Source organism: Hippocampus bargibanti, linkage group LG14, assembly GCF_051943395.1.
Source record: "Hippocampus bargibanti isolate YZ-2025 linkage group LG14, ASM5194339v1, whole genome shotgun sequence".
In the NCBI taxonomy this organism is placed as follows: domain Eukaryota; kingdom Metazoa; phylum Chordata; class Actinopteri; order Syngnathiformes; family Syngnathidae; genus Hippocampus; species Hippocampus bargibanti.
In genome coordinates this window covers 16,007,735-16,026,392 of record NC_142747.1, presented here as the reverse complement: position 1 = coordinate 16,026,392, position 18,658 = coordinate 16,007,735, and the positions used below count along the sequence as shown (strand labels likewise).

The 18,658-nt window shown below is 42.9% G+C and overlaps 1 protein-coding gene across 1 annotated transcript in view; it reads left to right on the top strand.

Moving 5' to 3' along the window:
• sipa1l3 (signal-induced proliferation-associated 1 like 3) overlaps positions 1-18,658 on the top strand; it is a 61,910-nt gene that overhangs the window by 37,470 nt on the left and 5,782 nt on the right. Inside the window, exons 5-19 of the mRNA XM_089013249.1 lie at positions 2,902-3,090; positions 3,195-3,369; positions 3,489-3,592; positions 5,493-5,650; positions 6,342-6,924; positions 9,031-9,129; positions 9,215-9,390; positions 12,842-13,099; positions 13,281-13,463; positions 13,613-13,737; positions 14,892-15,028; positions 15,099-15,538; positions 16,279-16,509; positions 17,274-17,436; positions 18,436-18,610. Coding sequence (XP_088869375.1) covers positions 2,902-3,090; positions 3,195-3,369; positions 3,489-3,592; positions 5,493-5,650; positions 6,342-6,924; positions 9,031-9,129; positions 9,215-9,390; positions 12,842-13,099; positions 13,281-13,463; positions 13,613-13,737; positions 14,892-15,028; positions 15,099-15,538; positions 16,279-16,509; positions 17,274-17,436; positions 18,436-18,610 — 3,196 coding nt within the window. The remainder of the gene's footprint in view (positions 1-2,901; positions 3,091-3,194; positions 3,370-3,488; positions 3,593-5,492; positions 5,651-6,341; positions 6,925-9,030; positions 9,130-9,214; positions 9,391-12,841; positions 13,100-13,280; positions 13,464-13,612; positions 13,738-14,891; positions 15,029-15,098; positions 15,539-16,278; positions 16,510-17,273; positions 17,437-18,435; positions 18,611-18,658) is intronic.

Below are 18,658 nucleotides of genomic sequence, written 5' to 3'. Positions count from 1 at the left end.
AAATAAATGTCTTCTCCTCTGGCCACCTCTACCTAGAAGTAAATAGAGGAGACTATCATTCTACCCCAATTATTTTTCTTCCTGCCTGTCTTGTTGTTTTTGTGTCTTCAAACATTGAAGAACATGCACATTCTGCCCACGCAGCAAGCCCAGAGCCGATTCCAACACGCTGCCACAATTGTCATACTAAAGTAAATATTCGCCCCACGCAAGACAAACACATTGCGCAACGTGGGAGAGTACATGTATTGTACAATGAAAATGATGAAAGAGCTGTACTCCAAATGAAACAAATATGAGAAGCTAATCACCCAATTACATATTCTTTAGGATTAGTGATTCTTTGCCGTGTCAGACTGTGAAGCCATTAAAAACAGCATTTTGTCCGTGTGGATGCCGTTGTTGTTTTTAGCTGGATTACATGGCTGCCTGGCCTCATCACCTTAGCTGCGTAACAACAATGGTGCCGCTTCACCATCTAAAGTACACAAGAGCTGCAGCGGTTGCTCAGCCTGCTGTTCCCACACACAAAGAGAAAGATAGATGGCATACTTCATTCTTTCTGTCTCGAGGCGCAGCTGCTCTGAAACATCCATCCGCTTTTAGTCTTCCATTAAGTACACTGTGCCAGCAGCGCTGACGGAGCAAGGTGGGCCGACTTCCTCTGTTCACCGTTGTTCGCCCACACCTTCAGGCATTCATCTATGCAGTCCTCTGAGTAGTTTCAGAGCTTTGTGTGAGCCATGCACATCTGTCAAAAATGTGCTGGCTTTGCATACCTTGAGGAGCAGCAAACCTCACCTTCTCTGAAATCTATCTTGAGTTTTTTTTTTTTTTTCATAACCGTAATATGTTGAAGCAGGTCAATTTCCCCTTGTGGGTTAGGAGCCCACCACTTGAGTGGAATATTAACTCATTCGCTGCCATGAGAAGTGTGACGTGGAACGCCATTCCCAAATTAGTTCGGGCTTTGGTTTTTCTTGGGGGGGGGGGTTGCCGATAAAGCGCTGGTCGGACCACTGGCAGTGTTTTTCCCCTTCCACAATGGGGCAGCATTTTCCTTCTGTCCATGTTAGCGCTTTGGTACAGCTTCAGCTGTTGTTACAGCGTAATATAAATCAATATTTATGGATTGTCTTTTGTATAGCCGCCTCCATTTCAAGCTCAGATATCTCCAGACCCATATACAGTGAAGAAAATAAGTATTTGAACACCCTGCTATTTTGCTATTTATCCCACTTAGAAATCATGGAAGGGTTTGAAATTTTCATCGTAGGTCCATGTCCACTGTGAGAGAGATAAACTAAAAAGAAAAACCCAGGATTTACAATGCATGATTTTTTAAAAACAATTTACTTGTGTAATACAGCTGCAAATAAGTACTTGAACACCTGTGTATCTAGAATTCTGACCCTGAAAGACCTGTTAGTCCTCCCATTAGAAGTCCACCTGCACTCCATGTATCATCCTGAATCAGATGCACCTGTTTGAGGCTTATTTTCTTCACTGTAATTTAGGAATTAATTCTTTCTTTCTGATGAAAGAAGAGAGACTAAGGTTTCTTATGCGGAATTGAATGTTGATGTAGTCCTGAAATTCAATATTCTGTGTGTCATGCAATTTGAGTCACAATGACAAAAACCCTGGCACGAGAGTGGACACATTTTTGCACATCATATGACAGTGAATGAGTTAATTCGCAATATAGCTGGAGAGTAAAAAAAAACACCCAAAAAAAAGAATCACATGCGGCCATTCTACAAATATGTGTGCGACAGAGATGAAAAATGTGACTTCAGGCGCACGGGGTTATAAGCAGTTGTCAGGCAATCCGTCATTCACTGGACCTACTTCGAGCTCGAATCATCCTTCAATCTTACCTCTTTGGGCCTTGAGCTGCACCTGCTCGTGCCCTCTATGAAAAACGTGCAATGGATCGATATTGCACTCCCAGTTTCACAACCTCTATTAATAGTATTTCCTTGACGCTCACGTTCCAGCTAGTAAGCGTCGCTGTAATCCATCAAAATGCAAGTGAATCGTTGATTTTGCCAAGTACAATATTTTAGTATGCCGGCACCATAGTCAGGATTGTCCTAAATAATTGATACATAAGAATTATGGTGATGTTATGCAGCTGAAGTAGTCATATACACTTATTACACTAAATGTTTTAACAATGTGAATACAGCGCACGTGTCACCATTCGTTTGGAGCTTCTTTTTGAGAAGGCGACCCTATCACATGCAGGTGAGCCAACGCTCACACCCAAACCCAATTGCAAGACTTGAGCTTTTGCAGTAATGACAAATAGGGGGCAAAGTTATAGGTGGGATACTTGCTGAGCTCCAACATAAATACATAATTAGTTGTATTTTCAGTTATGGAGGCAGCACTTTATTACCAATTTAAACTGGTAATTTAGTGTGCAGATTTGTGAATGTGGTGCATGCGGCGGACAAAATACCACAACCACACATGGCTGTTAAAATTTGATTTAGATTTGTAAACCAGTATCAACTGCACATTTTTAAATAAATCAATTATAAATAAATATAAAAACACATATTCCCACTCACACTAATGGAGAATTTACAGTCTTCAGCAAACCGACTATTGACATTTTGTCATCTTATTATCACCCTCTCACAACAACTCAGAATATTTTGAAAGCTATTTGATTATGTTCTGAAAATGGATGAATGGATAGTTGATCTTTTTCTCAGTTTGTTTCAAATTTGTCAGTATGAAGTATTTTGTAGTCGAATAATCTGCAGACCAGAAATGAGGTGAATGCAATCATGTCCTTTTTCCCTTGTCCCTGGATGTTTTCCTGCCAAGTGTGATCAGAAAATCTCAAAATATGTGATGTCTTTTCCTGTCCGCTTCATTTACACACAGCTGGTGACACTTCGAGGGTCTATTTTAGAAGATGGGGTCGCGTCAACGGGGAAGCACGGCACGGTACGTGGCCTGCCCCTCAAAGAGGTCTTGGAGCAGGTGGTCCCTGAACTCAGCGTCTCTTGTTTGAGACTTGCGGTCAGCACGCCTAAAGTCACAGAGCAGCTCCTGAAGCTCGATGAGCAAGGGGTGAGTAAACTCTAAAATAGCAAAAACGTGACTTCTGCGAATGAATTTTCGGTTTGTTTGCTTGCTGTGCAAGAGTTAACATCCTCATCTGCGTGTCTTGATAGTTAAGTCAGAAGCACAAGGTGGGTGTTCTGCTATGTCGTGCTGGCCAGAGCACTGAGGAGGAGATGTACAACAACGAGGAGGCGTCACGAGCCTTCTCTGCCTTCCTGGAGCTGTTGGGTGAGCAAGTGCTCCTCAAAGGTTTCGCCAAATACGCCGCACAGCTCGATACAAAGAGTGAGTACCCAGAAGAAATTCCTTGGACGTTTTAACATTTGTAATAGTGTCCTCATGACTTCTTTGGGCAACACATACTCATTTTATGTGGAATTGACCCTGCTTCCTTGTTACTGCAGCTGACTCAACAGGTACCCACTCGCTGTACACCACCTACCAGGGCTATGAAGTCATGTTCCACATATCCACCATGCTGCCATACATGCCCAACAACCCACAACAGGTATGAGTTGTCTTAACTCCTTCAAAGTCCAACATTGTTTTTATGATTTGTGACAAGCACACAGCCATTTCTATCTCTGTGTGAGGTTTTTTTAAAGCCCAGAGCTTGGTATGTAGTGTTGTCTTTTAGCCTGCATGTGGTTTGGCAGTGTCTGAAACTCATGACAAAAGGTTAGCGGACAACAGGGCAGACAACTCTGAAAAGTTGCCTGCCCGGCCATAAAGTTGCCTGCCCCATTTTTCACAACTTGAAACACAATAAGACGACTAATCGCAAAAAAAACATTGTTGCGAAGTATAAAGGATTTTTTAAGTTAAGGAAGTACCTAGCACAAATGCTCCCTTGCTTAATTTATGGTAAATATCCCTTGCTGAAGATTTTGCTCCAGTTGTCGTCATGGTATGCAAATTGCCAAACGTTCGTTTGGCAATTTGCATACTCGGCACGGCAGCCAATCAGAAGCCTGTTTCGTGCTTCGGACTATACCTTGACTGAAAAGTGTACTTGAGAGTTTTGAAAGGCGCTTATAAAGAGGAGTCTACGTGGCTTGTAGCGGTTTGCCTGTAGCTTTTGCTTTATTGAATAAAACAAATGTTTGATTTGAAACATTTTTTTTTTCTTGAAGAAGTTGGCAGCCACCCGGGCCAAGATGTTTTGAAAGTTGTACGCCCCGGGCCTCCAGGCAGATGTTATTTCAAACACTGGGTTTGGCCTGCAATTGTAAAAATAATCATTGTGTGGTTATTTTGCATTATTTACATAATGTTTGCATGTCCTACTCACATGGGGTGGATGTGCTTAAAATGGATGATGGTAGACTACCTGGGCTGAATAGCATTGTGGTGAAGTGATTCGTTTCCTTATTTAATATCTTACAAAAGTACATTATTAAGGGTAAAAGTAAATTAAGGGCTGGTTTTTTATTACTTTATTTTTTTCATTGCAGCTAATAATGATTTCATTTGAAATATGTGAACAATTAGTGACGGATAGTGGTGAATTTATAAACTGAGTTCACTCTTAACAGAGTAAATATTTAACCACAAATTCCAGACCTTGACATCCATTATTTATATTTTTTACATGACAAAAACAACTGGTTATTTGTTTAATAGTTTATAAAAAGCTAAAGCAAGTCCCCTAGATAATATTTTAGGAGTAGGAGTTTGATTTAGACGCGTAGTCAAACTTTAAGCTACTTTTTTGTTTGTTTTGACAACAGGTCCTCTCCTTCAATAAATTGTACAATATCTCCATCCAGAGGCTTTCTCAGTGTAGTAACATGTTCACAGTCCTTATTCTGAGCTTTAGGTGGCAGCATATGACATGTTAAAATGTTCACCAGTGGCTGAGGAGATGCTATTTGAAACCATAGGTGGGGGGGGGGGGGGGGGGGGATAATATTGATATGATATATTATGGCCATTTTAGATTGTGAAACTGAAAGGAAAACTGATTCAACCCTATTCAGGAAAATAGCAAATGTCATTATCCTTCAAATATGGATAAAAATACAAATATGTAAAAGTGATAAAAATGCAAAGAAAACATTTTTTATTATTGCGGAAAAGTCTGTATGTGTATCTGTAGCCAAAGTAGGCTGCATTATATAATTTTTTACACTTCCATCAGCCGCTGAACGGGGATTGGCAGCACCACCAACACAGACACACGGTCTGGACGCCATCCCATGTCACCGACACACACAGCTAGACATAAATAATCCTCAAAGAAAGTGGGGGAAAAAGCAAATTCCATCAGGAAGAGTTATGAGAGGATGCCTGCACCCATCCCCAACTTCCCTTTTCCGGCTCGGTTCCTCCTTTTGAAGTTTTCTGTGTCAATACTTGACATTTTTTCTGCCATGTTATTCATATTTAACGTCCTGTCTTCTCCTTAGCTACTAAGAAAGAGGCACATCGGGAATGACATCGTCACCATCATCTTTCAAGAACCCGGAGCGTTACCATTCACCCCTCAGAATATCCGCTCACACTTCCAGCACGTTTTTGTCATTGTCCGTGTAAACAATCCCTGTTCAGAAAATACTTCCTACAGGTAAATGTTTTGTGTAATAGTATAATGTTAGTTTCGGAAATGGACTCAAATTCATTCAGTCAACAAACATTACAGACAACCAAAAACTTGAGATAAATATAAAATGTGTGTATTTAAATGAAATATAATTGAATGCACAAATCCAAGCAAAATAAATTAATCATGTTTGGACTATTGTCTGCTCTTTCATCCGCAACCCCACAATTAACTCATTCACTGCCATTCCCGATTTTTTTCTCTGATTTTTTTCTTGCGGGGGGGGGGGGGGGGGGGGGGTGCGCATTTGTTGCGCAATGTTTTTCCCTCTGTTTGTTTTTGCCGCATTTGCTTTTTGTACAGCCCCCCCCCACTTGCAATGCAGATAACTCTATAACCAAGTAAGGTCAAAATAAACTATTTTTTCTGATTAAAGAAGACAGTCTAAGGTTTCTTAAGCTGCATTGAATGTTCATGTAGTCCTAAAACTCATCATTCTGTGGGTCCTATAATTTGATTAAAAATGACAAAAACCCTGGCACTGGAGTGGACAGATTTGCACTTCGTCTGGCAGTGAATTAGTTAATCATAAAATCATTGAGACATGTTCTTTGGAAAATATCAAATGTAGATTGCAAAATCAAAACCAAGATGTGGTTGCTAATATTGAATAGTGTGATACTCAAATCTTGACCTTTCTACTTTGTGTTCCCAGTGTTGCTGTGACAAGAATGAAGGACGTACCTCCTTTTGGTCCAGCCATCCCGAGCAGCGTCACATTCCGTGACGCCAACACTTTTCGGAACTTCTTACTCGCCAAAATCATCAACGCGGAAAATGCGGCACACAAATCGGAGAAGTTCCACACCATGGCAACGCGGACCAGGCAGGAATACTTGCGCGACTTGGCAGAGAATTACGTCAGCAGCACCCCCATGGACTCTGCCGGCAAACTGAACAACCTCATTTCCCTGGCGTCAAAAAAACGCGAGCGCACGAAAGCACGAGACGCGGCCGAGCTGGGGGCCGCGGGGGCTGTCGCTTGGAGGGTCCTGGCCCAGGACTTCAGCGGTGGGGGTGCTGAGCTTCGCTGCGCTTTGGGCTTTTCCGCCGAGTATATCCTCCTGGTGGACTGCTCCACCAAAGAAGTCGTGTTCAACTGCTTCTGCGGCGATGTGATCGGCTGGACCGCTGAACGTTTGGCCTTGAAGATATTCTACGGCAGAGGCGACCATATCGCTGTGCGGGTGCTTGAGGGCGGCGCGCAGGATATCAGGGAAATGGTGCAGCGTTTGAAGGTCAGGAATATTGCTTTTCGCATCGATAACTTCCCTTGACTGTTCTCACAGAAGTCCTGATAAATCTTGTAGATACCGCATGTTCTTGTTGGAGCAGAAGTATTGTGTTGTGGGACATCATGAATAACATAATGAAGTACGGTATTTTCTGGTGTATAAGGCGCCCCCAAAAGCCTTAATTTTCTTCAAAAGATGACCCTGCACCTTATACGCCATTGCGCCTTACATGTGAAGTACCATTGAGCCACATCAGGTCTCGCAACTTCTGTCAGCAGCCACTGACTCCGTTTCTGTCTGTAGAAGAAGTCGTGTGCAGTCCATGCTGAGATATATAAAACGTAACCACATCCTCTACTCACGCTATATAATGTGGTGTAATTTATATGTGGAACACTTTTTAAACCTGTCATTCATTGACGTGCGCCTAATATTCTGGTGCACCTAATATATGGCAAACGTTTGAAAATACATCATTCATTGGGGGTGTGCCTTATATTCCAGTGTACCTAATACACCGGAAAATACGGTATTGGGGAAAACAACACAGTATACCATATTTTCCGGTGTATAAGTTGCACCCAAAAGCATTGATTTTCTTCAAAAGATGACCCTGCGCTTTATACGCAGGTGTGTCTGATATGTGAAGTAATATTGAGCCACGACAGGTCGCGACTACTGTCAGCAGCCACGACTCAATTTCCCCCTGTGGAAGAAGTAGTGCTTTATAATGTGGTGTGCCTTATATTTGGAAAACTTTTATCTGTTTGGAAAACTTTTTTTCAATCATTGAAGGTGTGCCTTATATATGGAAAAAGTTTGAAAATGTATCATTCATTGGGGGTGCGCCTTATACTCTGGTGCGCTTTAATACACCATAAAATACGCTAACTCATTAATGAACTACTGAAGCCTTGATTGGTTATAAAAATGTGTAAAAAGAATAACGCTAATAAGATCCCCATATCAGGACTGTTAAGGTCACATAGCGTAACTAATTAACACAAATCAAACAGTGCTATGAAACGATTTAATAGTGCTCAGTATGATCACATAATTTGGGAGTTGTGCAATTGCACTAAATCGGGCCATTTCCATGTTACGATAATCCGTGTGACATTTGATTATTTAAATGCCCAGAAATGGGGATTTCCTAGAGTCCTAATACAACTGAAAAAATAAACAGAACAGGTTAATCTTTGCCACAGTAGCAAATAATATATTGATCCTCGAGGTGACAATGACTACGGAGAGCCTGTTGACATGGTGGGAAAAAAAACATGTCTAAGTATATTGGATTGGATTGGATATGTTTTTATTAGTCTCACAGTGGAGAAATTTACATTTCACAGCAGCAAAGTGATGAAAGGAATGAAAGTAGAAAAACGAAATACATGAGCTGCTGGAAAGGCAGCCACTCTCGCGGCGCCGTCTTTAAGTCAAAAGAACAAAAAAAAACTAAATAACAAATAATATGACAACAAAGAGACAATATGACAAAACAAAGACACAGAGAGACATTCATTCTTCAGGACTTGCTGTACCGTCTTTGTGTCGACATGAAGCAGTTCTAAATGAAAGAGGAGAGGATCAAAGTGTCTTTCCACCAGTGGATCAGGGACATCATGGTGGAATGTGCACGTCGACTACAAGCTAAATGTTGAAAGCAAACATGCAGCTGTAGCATCCATTGACGAAAAGAGATTGTCTCACATCTCCTTATATAAAAAGTATCTCTGTATTAAAATATAAGATGTCTTTCAAATTTCTTTGATCCTCTCCTCCTCCTCTTTCATCTGGAACTGCTTTATGTAACAAAGAGGGTACAGAAAGTGCTTAAGAATGAATGTCTCTCTGTGTCTTTGTGTTGTCATGTTATTTGTTACTTGTTTTTTTTTGTTCTTTTGACTTCAAGACGGCGCCGCGAGAGTGGCTGCCTTTCCAGCAGCTCCTGTGTTTTGCTTTTCTACTTTCATTTCTTTCATAACTTTGCTGCTGTGAAATGTAAATTTCTCCACTGCGAGACTAATAAAGGCAAATCCAATCCAATCCAAATGCACGTTCCCTTTTCAAAATTTCACATTTTGCATGCTTCATCTTGTTTTACAGTCACTCACTGTTGGATGCGAGACCGTGGATATGACGCTGAGGAGAAACGGACTGGGCCAATTGGGCTTTCACGTACGCTTGGACGGCACCGTGGCCGAGGTACTGTGAGCAGCCATATTCGCCCGTCAAGGGTCCGCACGTGCTTTTGATATCACACCAACCGGTGATGTGTGTTACCATGCAGGTTGAGGAGTATGGGTTCGCCTGGCAGGCGGGCCTGAGGCAGGGCAGCCGCCTGGTAGAGATATGCAAGGTTGCCGCCGTGACGCTAACTCACGAGCAAATGATTGACCTACTCAGGACGTCGGTCACGGTCAAAGTGGTCATCATTCCCCCGTACGAAGAGGGTGGGCCGCGGAGGTAAGTAAAGTGGATTGGATTAGTCCTGCAGCAAAGTGATGAAAGTAAGAGGAAAGGAAAGGAAAGGAAGAAGTAGAAAAACAAAATACAGGACTTGCTGTACAGGCAGCGACTCTCACGGCGCCATCTTGAAGTAAAACCCCCCAAAAAAAACCTAAATAACAGATAATATGACAACACTAAGACACAGAGAGTCATTCAATCTTAAGCACTTTCTGCACCCTCTTTGTTGCATGAAGCAGTTCTAGATGAAAGAGGAGAGGCTCAAAGCGTCCTTTTCACCAGTGCATCAGGGACGTCGTAGTGATATGTGCACGTCTGCTACAAGCTAAATGGTGAAAGCAAACACGAAGTTTTAGCATCTGTTGACGAAAACAGATCGTCTTATATCTCCTGTCCCACGTAAATCCGCTTCAATTCCCAGCCGCAGACTGTCCTTCAGCCGCAGACTGTCCAACAGCACCCACCTTTCCGCTGAACAAACCGGGACTGTGAAAATGCTGCCTACTACAGTGGCAAAAAAGCACAGTCGCCCCAGAGCTGTCCATTCATGACAGTCAAATGGCACTGGCAGTCCTTCCAAATCAAAAACAGTGCTGGCATATTCGTTTTGCCGAAAAGGTGCAACCGCTCAGCAAAGTCTCCTCCTAGATGAATGTTGTGGCCAAAGATGCTGAAAAACAGTGCATATCCATTCCACACGATGCACAATAACTCAAAGTGACAAAAGAAAACACAAAAACAACAAAAAAGGAAGACTTGTGAGAGCTGACAGCTGCCTACTTGGGCACCATCTTGGACTTCTTTTCAATATACAGTAAAGTCTCGTTATATCGATATCGGATATATCGATAGTCCTGGTTATATCGATACTATTTCTATGCACGCACGGAGAAAATTACATGCAAACAGGGTCGGATATATCGATAGTCCCGGTTATATCGATATTTTTTTCCCGACTCCCGAGAATATCGATATAACGAGACTTTACTGTACTTATACTTTTTCTTTTTCATCCTGCCAAAACAACTATCGAAAATAATATTCATCACTTATCACCAATGCCATTCAGTCCAATGTCCATACTCATGACGCTAACGCACAAAAGCGTGGCTGATATGGTGGGCAGAATTTTGCGTGGGAGGGTGCGAGCAAACAGGCACGAACTCGGACACATGCAGAGGGAAAGCTGAAGATTTTAGCTTTAATTTTAGCCTTCCTTTTTCCTTCTAGCAACCATCTTACTCGAGTTTCTATCCTCTACCACCATAGTTATTTGCACCTTGCATGAACCTTGGAAATAATAATGCCTTATGTTGCTGTAAAGTGGTTGCAGGATAAAGTAATGGTGTGTGTGAACATGTGTGTGCATGCATGTGTGTGAGAGGGAGTCACTCGAATACAGTCATTGCGGTCATGTTGCTTTCTTCAGAGCGAACGTTTAATTACAACAACTTTCAACTCTTTTAGGCGCGCGCACACACACACACACATTGTGGCAATGGTACAGCTAGTAATTAAGAGTCTTGTATTTAACTCTTCCCCCTTCCTCTCGCTCTCTTCCTTTTCCTGCCCAATGCCACGTTATGCGCCAGCCAAGCCGATTCCATGAGATTAAGCACCGCAATCCACAGGAGGGAGGGTATAAAAAAAGGCAACTAAAAATAAATAATACAAGCACTTGGATGCGATTCATTAAAAATGCTTTACGGGGGAGAAAAGAGGGGAGGGATAAAGGGAAAGGAAGGCGGACCGGCGAGAGGAGGGGACGACGTGTCTCAACAGCCCCGAGCGTGCGGGTGAAAGGGAGTGGGCGGGTTGAAGATAGAAAGGAGAGAGGAGAGGATTGCCTCCGCTTTGCTTCTGCTTCCGAGAATGACAGATACGGCAGAAGAGAATGTCTGTTAGATAGACGGCGAGAATGGTTTTAATCATGCGCGCATGTTGGGGGAACGCCAACCGTGTGGGAAGAGATCGTCGCCGTACGCATGTATAGGCGCTTTGGGTATGTACTACTTTGACAAAGCAGCGCAGGGAAATTTTACAATGAGGGCAGATATCTCGCTTGCTTAATTTGGTGCACTAGAATGCATGTTGTTTTCATTTTATTTGCATCATGCTTATTCCAAGGCTTAAATTAACCGAGCGCTTGAATTCCTCGGGGCATTTGCCTAGCCAAGAACAACTGGTGCGAGGCACTTGTGCTCCCAAATGGCTGTTAAATGCATCATTTTTAGGATTTTTTGGAGAGAGAAAATGTAGAGAGAATGGATGTTTACGTTGATGTAAGTGTGAATGTGATGAGGAATGTTTGTCCATATATACGCTGCCCAATTGGCGACCGGTCTACGGTTGTATTTCTCACTCAAAATCATTGACTCGGTGCTTCACTGAGTCAAAAATTAATTACACCCAATCTATATTTTTCATGTTATGTTTCTTGAAAAATAATGATGAATGAAATCACTCCATCACAACCACAAAGGTTTTTAAATGAAGGGGTGTGAATGAACTACACGTGTCTGCACATTGATTGGATTGGATTACATCAGCCTTTATTAGTCTTGCATTGGAGAAATTTCACTTTAAAGTGATGAAAGTAAGGGGAAAAGATGAAAGAAATACAAAACAAAATACAGGAGCTGTTGAAAAAGCAACCACTCTCGCGGCCCCATCTTAAAGTCAAAATAACAAAAAAAAACTAAAATAACATAATATGACAACACGTAGACACAGACAGTCATTAAATCTTAAGAACTTTCTGCACCCTCTTTGTTGCATGAATTGGTTCCAGATGAAAGAGAAGAGGATCAAAGCTTCCTTTTCACCAGTGGATCAGGAATGTCATGGTGAAATGTGCTCGTCAAGTCCAAGCTAAATGTTGAAAGCAAACACGGAGCTGTAGCATCCATTGACAAAAAAAAAGATTGTCTCACATCTCCTGTCCCGCGTAAATCCACTTCAATTCCAAGCCACGACAGTTCCGCTGACGCTACTTTCTTCTCATCGCGGGCTCCTCAAGCCATGCATCCAACCAGCGACAGACTGGATGGATGCCCATTACATGCGCAAAAAAAGGATAATCGCCCCAGAACTGTCCAGCGTTGACAGTCAAACGGCACCAACATTCCTCTCAATCAAAAACAGTGCTGGCATATTTGTGCTGCCGAAACGCTGCAACCGCTCAGCACAGTCTCCTCCTTAATGAATGATTGACGGCTATATCGTGTGTAGAGAGCTCTTTAATTCAGTCAGACGGCAATTCACACAGACATACTTAACCTCCGTCTCTCATCCGGCGAAATGAAGTCTAATAATCCGTTTTCTTTTTACTCATTCTACCCCTGTCTGTATCAAGAGGAGGGGGTGCTCATTAATCATTGAGATTATGTGGTCAACAAATGGATTTCTGAATAATTCTTAGGGCTTGTTCTGCTTACCATTATTTCAGGGGCTGCACAGAGGAATATGAAATGAAGACCATGGAGCAGAAACCTGAAGTTGAGCCATTAGCAGCCGGCTACCGACCGTCCCCTCGCTCGGGTTGGCGCTGGGACAGCCCACCCGTCCCTCAGGGGCTACACGCCACCCCCAACCCACAGCGGTGGGGCCCCATGGGCCCACCACCGCCGCCTCCGTCACTGCGTTCCTCCCACAAGGCTTTGATGCCAATTCCCTACAGAGAGCCTCAGCACTTCAATTCCAAGAGGTGAGAACAAAATTGTCCTGAAGCTGCAATCATGAGCACATTGGAAACCAGAAGCATCTTCCTCTTTCTTTCCTCTTTTGCAATTTTGATCTATAATCAAACTCAAGTCGTGTTTATTCGCTCTCCTTATCTCAATGTCTGGTTCACCGTCTCATATTCTATCTCGTGTGTATCTACTCAGGCCAGTCAGCTATCCAGAGAACCACTACAATATATCACCTGCTGGCTGTGACCGAATGCTGCCTTACAGAAACCCCTCTGCCAGCTTCTCATCGCCCTCCTCTGGCCTGGCGGGCCTCTCCCCCATGGGGACAACCGTCATCACACCGAGTCCCTTTGTGCGCTACAAATCTTCTCCTGACAGGTCAGTGAATGGGTGTCATCTCATATACAATTGAAATTGGGACATTCAAAATCATTCAAAATGTACGCTGTTCGTGATTTGCATCAGTTACGCTTATTGGTAACGTTTCTTGACGATGGTCTTCACTTTGAAATCTGTGTTCTGTGCAGATATGGGCCAGGACAGCGCGCCCTGTTGCCCTACGATCCTCACTGCAACGTGGAAATCAAGTCCAGTGGAGAGTCATCATCTGGCTTCACCAGTCAGGAGAGCACCATGGAACGCTGCAAAACTGGTGTGTTGTTAAAAAAAAAAAAATCTACTACAAACTTCACAACAACAAAGAGTTGAAAGTAAGAGGAAAGGAAAGGAAGAAATAGAAAAACAAAATACAGGACCTTTTGTAAAGGCAGCCACTCCATCTTGGACTTCTGTTTATTGGGTTTATTTTCGGGAAAATTAGGCTTTTGTTGTCATAATTTGACTTTATTCGTGTAAAATCAGGCTTTAAAGGACAACCGACGTCACTTTTTTGTTTTTTAACTGACATCAGAAAAACGTTTTATAGCATCTAAAATACCCAAAACACGCAGTATGATATTTTTATTCAAATGCTAAACACCAATAAAAATGACTTAAAGTGTCCAAAATCTGCAAAAAAATTGAGCTGCGAATTGGGATTTTCTGAAAGTCCCGCCCCCAGTTCGTGACGTCACACCAAGACGTCTTGCATTGCTGAAGAATCAAAACAATGGCTTCAGATTTGGAGAATATGCTTTCTTATTACACATTCAGTTATGAATATGATTCAAATAGTTCTGAAGAGGAAAGCATACATGTTTGCAATCGATTAAATAATTTATTTTGTGCCATTTTGAGGCAACATTGGGGGAACTGTCTCACCCAAAAAAGAGGCACAAAATGGTGACCTCCTGTGGCCACCTCCGTTTCCACCGGCTGATAAATTCCTTATATGGAGCTTGGACGCCCTCTTCTGGCAGCTTTTGGGTGCAACACAAGGTTTTCAGACCAAACAATACAGCAAAATACATTGACGTTATGGAAGGACTGCTACAATGTGTCTTTTTTCGGTCAGGGGCGTTCCTTTAGTGACGTCACATACGGACTCGTCACCAACTCAAAAACAAGACTCCCTGAATATTCAGCATGAGTTGTAAAACATAAAATATAGCTATATGCGGAGGAATCTTTGTAAAATACGCTCAGTAGAAGTCATTTGAAGCCATTTTACAAATTATGGACACAACTTGTCCGTAGACGTCTGTTGTCCTTTAAGTAAGATACTGTTGTTAATCCTACAATAGGAACACTTGCTCACACTTTTTGGTAATTTATGGCTATATAAATAAATGTAACTTGACTAGACTTGGACCTAATGAATGCCTCTTTGGTTACATTTGATGTGATCTATCTGTCTTTTGTGTGTAGAACCCCTCTGGCATGTTCCACTGTCAGCATCCAGAATGCAGGCTGCTGCTGCTAGTGGTGGAGGAGGAGGAGGCGGCGGCCAGAGGAGACACAGACAGGATGCCCCAGGCAAAGACTCACCAAACAGAAACTCAAAGGTTCAATTTAGTTTTGAAAGTTGTCAGTGTGTTACTTTCCTTCCTTGAACTTCCTCTGTATGTGCCGCAGGGTGAGCCCCAGTATTCGAGCCCCTCCAGCAGCAACACACTGTCGAGCAACGCCTCCAGCAGTCACAGCGACGAGCGCTGGTTCGAGGGAGTCTCGGCAACCGACAGAGGCAACGGGGGCTTCCCAGGCGACCCTGCAGACCCCGATCCGGATCACCTCAGTAAAGGCGGATCCAACGACAGTGGCATAGACGCGCCGGCCTATTATAACAATCACAACAGCCGGCAAGTATCTGGCAGCCAATCCCACAAGCCGTTGCACGGGGCTGCCTCCTACAATCAGGAGCTGTCCGTAGGAAGGAATAGCGGCGGTGCGGACGCCAAGAAACGGGATTCGTCCCCGGGCATTTCTGCTGCGGCCAATCAGAACAAAGGGTATCGCACTCGGACGTTCCCGCCTCCAAAATCCAGTGCTGAAAAGATGGAGGCTTTCAAACCAAGGTAATACGCGACAAGTCACTGTGGTTTATTTTCAGTTCGCCTACTCGAACTCGCACACCTGATCCCGTGACTGTAAAGTGTCCTTGAGAGTTTTGAAAGGCGCTTAGAAATAAAATGTATTATTATTTATTATTATTACTCGTCACCAACTCAAAAACAAGACTTCCTGAATATTCAGCGCGAGTCTTAAAACGTAGAAGTCATTTGAAGCCATTTTACAAATTATGGACGCAACTTGTCCGGAGACGTCGGTTGTCCTTTAAGCCTCTTCTTGAAAACATCAACAATCTACGGACCTGATGCTGCGTACTTCATAGCAGAGGACCAAATTTGTTCATTGTTATGAAAAATTTGGCAAAACTGGACGCTTTCCTTGATTTTTTTCACTTTTTCATATTTCATTTGAATCGTGTCGTTGTTACTTGTATTGTCATTTAACCAGCATGGGGGAAATGACTGAATAGAAGAAATTGAATTTTTGTGCCCAAAAACAAAAGGTATTCAGGGGTGTCAAACTCCGGTCCTCAAGGGCTGCAATCCTACATGTTTTCCAAGGCTCCCTGTTGCAACACACCTGTTGCAACACAGCCTCAGGTGCGTTGCAGGGAGACTTGGAAAACATGTAGTATTGCAGCCCTAGAGGACCGGAGTTTGACACCCCTGATGTATATTCAGGCCAATGTTATCGGCCCTAAATTTCTATCCAGGGTCCGTATTCAACATGTGGTGTTGTTTTCTAGAGCCTACACGCCTCAAGGTTACGGGACTCCCACAAGCGACAAGACACGGCCAGTCAGATCCTCAACCACCACTCCCATTTCGGCCCCTATGAGCGCCATCCCTCTTTCGAGCTCCGCCCCCAAGGCCTTTTATGGAAAAAGCAGAGAAAGCACCTTTCAGCCTGAAGACATCAATCCGTCACCTTCCAACGCAAAGACCTCAACCAGGTCCGACAGCAGCAACACCAAGACGTACGTTTGTTCACATTTCCGTCAAAAGAATAACTCACACGGATGTAGTGGTTTGCAAATGCCTCTTCAACATACACATTAATCTATTTTTTTGTGTATGCTTTAACTCATTCACTGCCAGACATGTGCAAAAATGTGTCCACTCCAGTGCCAGGGTTTTTGTCATTGTCACTCAAATTCCAGGACCCACAGAATATTGACTCTTAGGACTACATAAACATTCAATGCTGCATAAGAAACCTTAGGCTGTCTTCTTTTATCAGGAAAAAAAGAGTTAATTCTTAAATTATATGGGTCTGGAGTTATGTGAGCTTGGAATGTGGATGGCTTTACAAAATACAATGCAATACACACATATTGGTTTATATAGTGCTTTGACAACAGCTGAAGCTGGAACAAAGCGCTAAGATGGGAAAACGAAGGGAAATGATGCCCTTTGTGGAACATGGCCACAGGTCTGGCCAGCGCTTTATCGGCATGGCATCCAAGCAAGAAAAAACAAAATCGATATAATAATTCGGGAGTGGGCGCTCTCCGTCATATTTTCAATCCCCGAATAAATTTGTGAATGGCAGTGAATGAGTTAAATACACAATGTTTCCATGTCTTTGTTTTATGATTAGTTTGATGGCAAATTCTAATTTCAGACATGTCAAATATAAAAAAAAAATGCTGTATTAATGCAACCTAGTGGCAACTTTAGGAAATTATGAACTTTTTTGGGGTGTGTACCAATTACTGCTTGCATTTTCTGTTGTTTTTAGTCAGGTTGACATGAACTCGAAGAATGTGTTCGGACAACCGCGTCTGAGAGCCTCCCTGAGAGACCTGCGCTCTCCGCGGCGGAACTACAAGAGTACCATCGAGGATGATCTGAAGAAACTAATCATCATGGACAATCCTACAGAGTCTCCGCAGCGAGATCCAGTGAGGACCTCACACTCCTGCACGCAGTTAGATCAATGTGCTAAGACATGATGCAAAATCAACAGAATCCAATACAGACGCTCCCCAAATTACAAACATTCGAGTTACGAATAACTGTACATACGAACATTTTTGCGAGTACAGTATGTCGAAAAATGTTCGGACAGAGATGCTGTAAGTTAGATTTTGTATTGCATGCCTTTTTCCGACACATTAGAGACACAGACGTTTCAAGGGCTAGATGTTTACGCGATGGACACCAAAGCTGACCAATCAGCTGAAGTGTTGCCAACGAGTTCAGGCCACGATCCGTCGAGCTGGCTTAGGATTGGCTGTATAGAGTATGTGGGCGGGGTGGAAATCCTTCTTACCAGTTGACGCACCAGGAGGACGCAATGCATAACAAAAATTAATGGCTGCTGGCACGTAATTCAGTAATTACGTGCCAACAGCTTCAGTAATGGCTTACTGAAGACCCAAGGATATATGTCGTCATACTACAGTTAGGTGTGACTTTATTTCACGACTATTACAACGTCTGTGTTTTATGCTTCCCTGTTCAGTGTTTGACTTAAACATACATTCCATACAAAATATAGCACTGAAGCAACTTACAAACGAATAAACCTTACGAAACGACCACTTGGGACGTATCTTGTTCGTAAGGTGTGGAGCATCTGTGTAGGAAGACCCACAAACAAATAAAAATCCAGAAATTATTATTTTTTAATTCTCACCTAAAAAATACCACACAATTATTTCATAAATAAAACTGTTACGTTGCCTCAACAGAAAATAAGTTGTTTGCATCATAGCCTTCGTGGTTGACTGTTTCCTTCTGTACTGCATTTATAGCTTACTCTACTTTGACTATTTCAAAATTATCCTGCTCTCTTTGAATTTCACTGACTGGATCAAATTACACCAAAGATTAAAAAAAAATCTAATGATGAAAAACAGATCAACTGATTGCTATTGTGACACTGTTCCCGCCTGCAGTCCCCCAGGCGCACTTTGCAACGCACCTTTTCCGACGAGTCTCTGTGTAGCGGTCGCAGGGACGCCAGCTATGCCAACTCGGAAAACGAGTCGGCCCCCGCGGACGTGCTCTTTACGTGCACTCTTCCTACACGCAAGCACTCCGCCTCCTCCACCCACGGACAGCCCATGAAGGGTGAGTTGCACTTGTTTTGTGCTTACATAATAAGAGTTTGTTGTACTC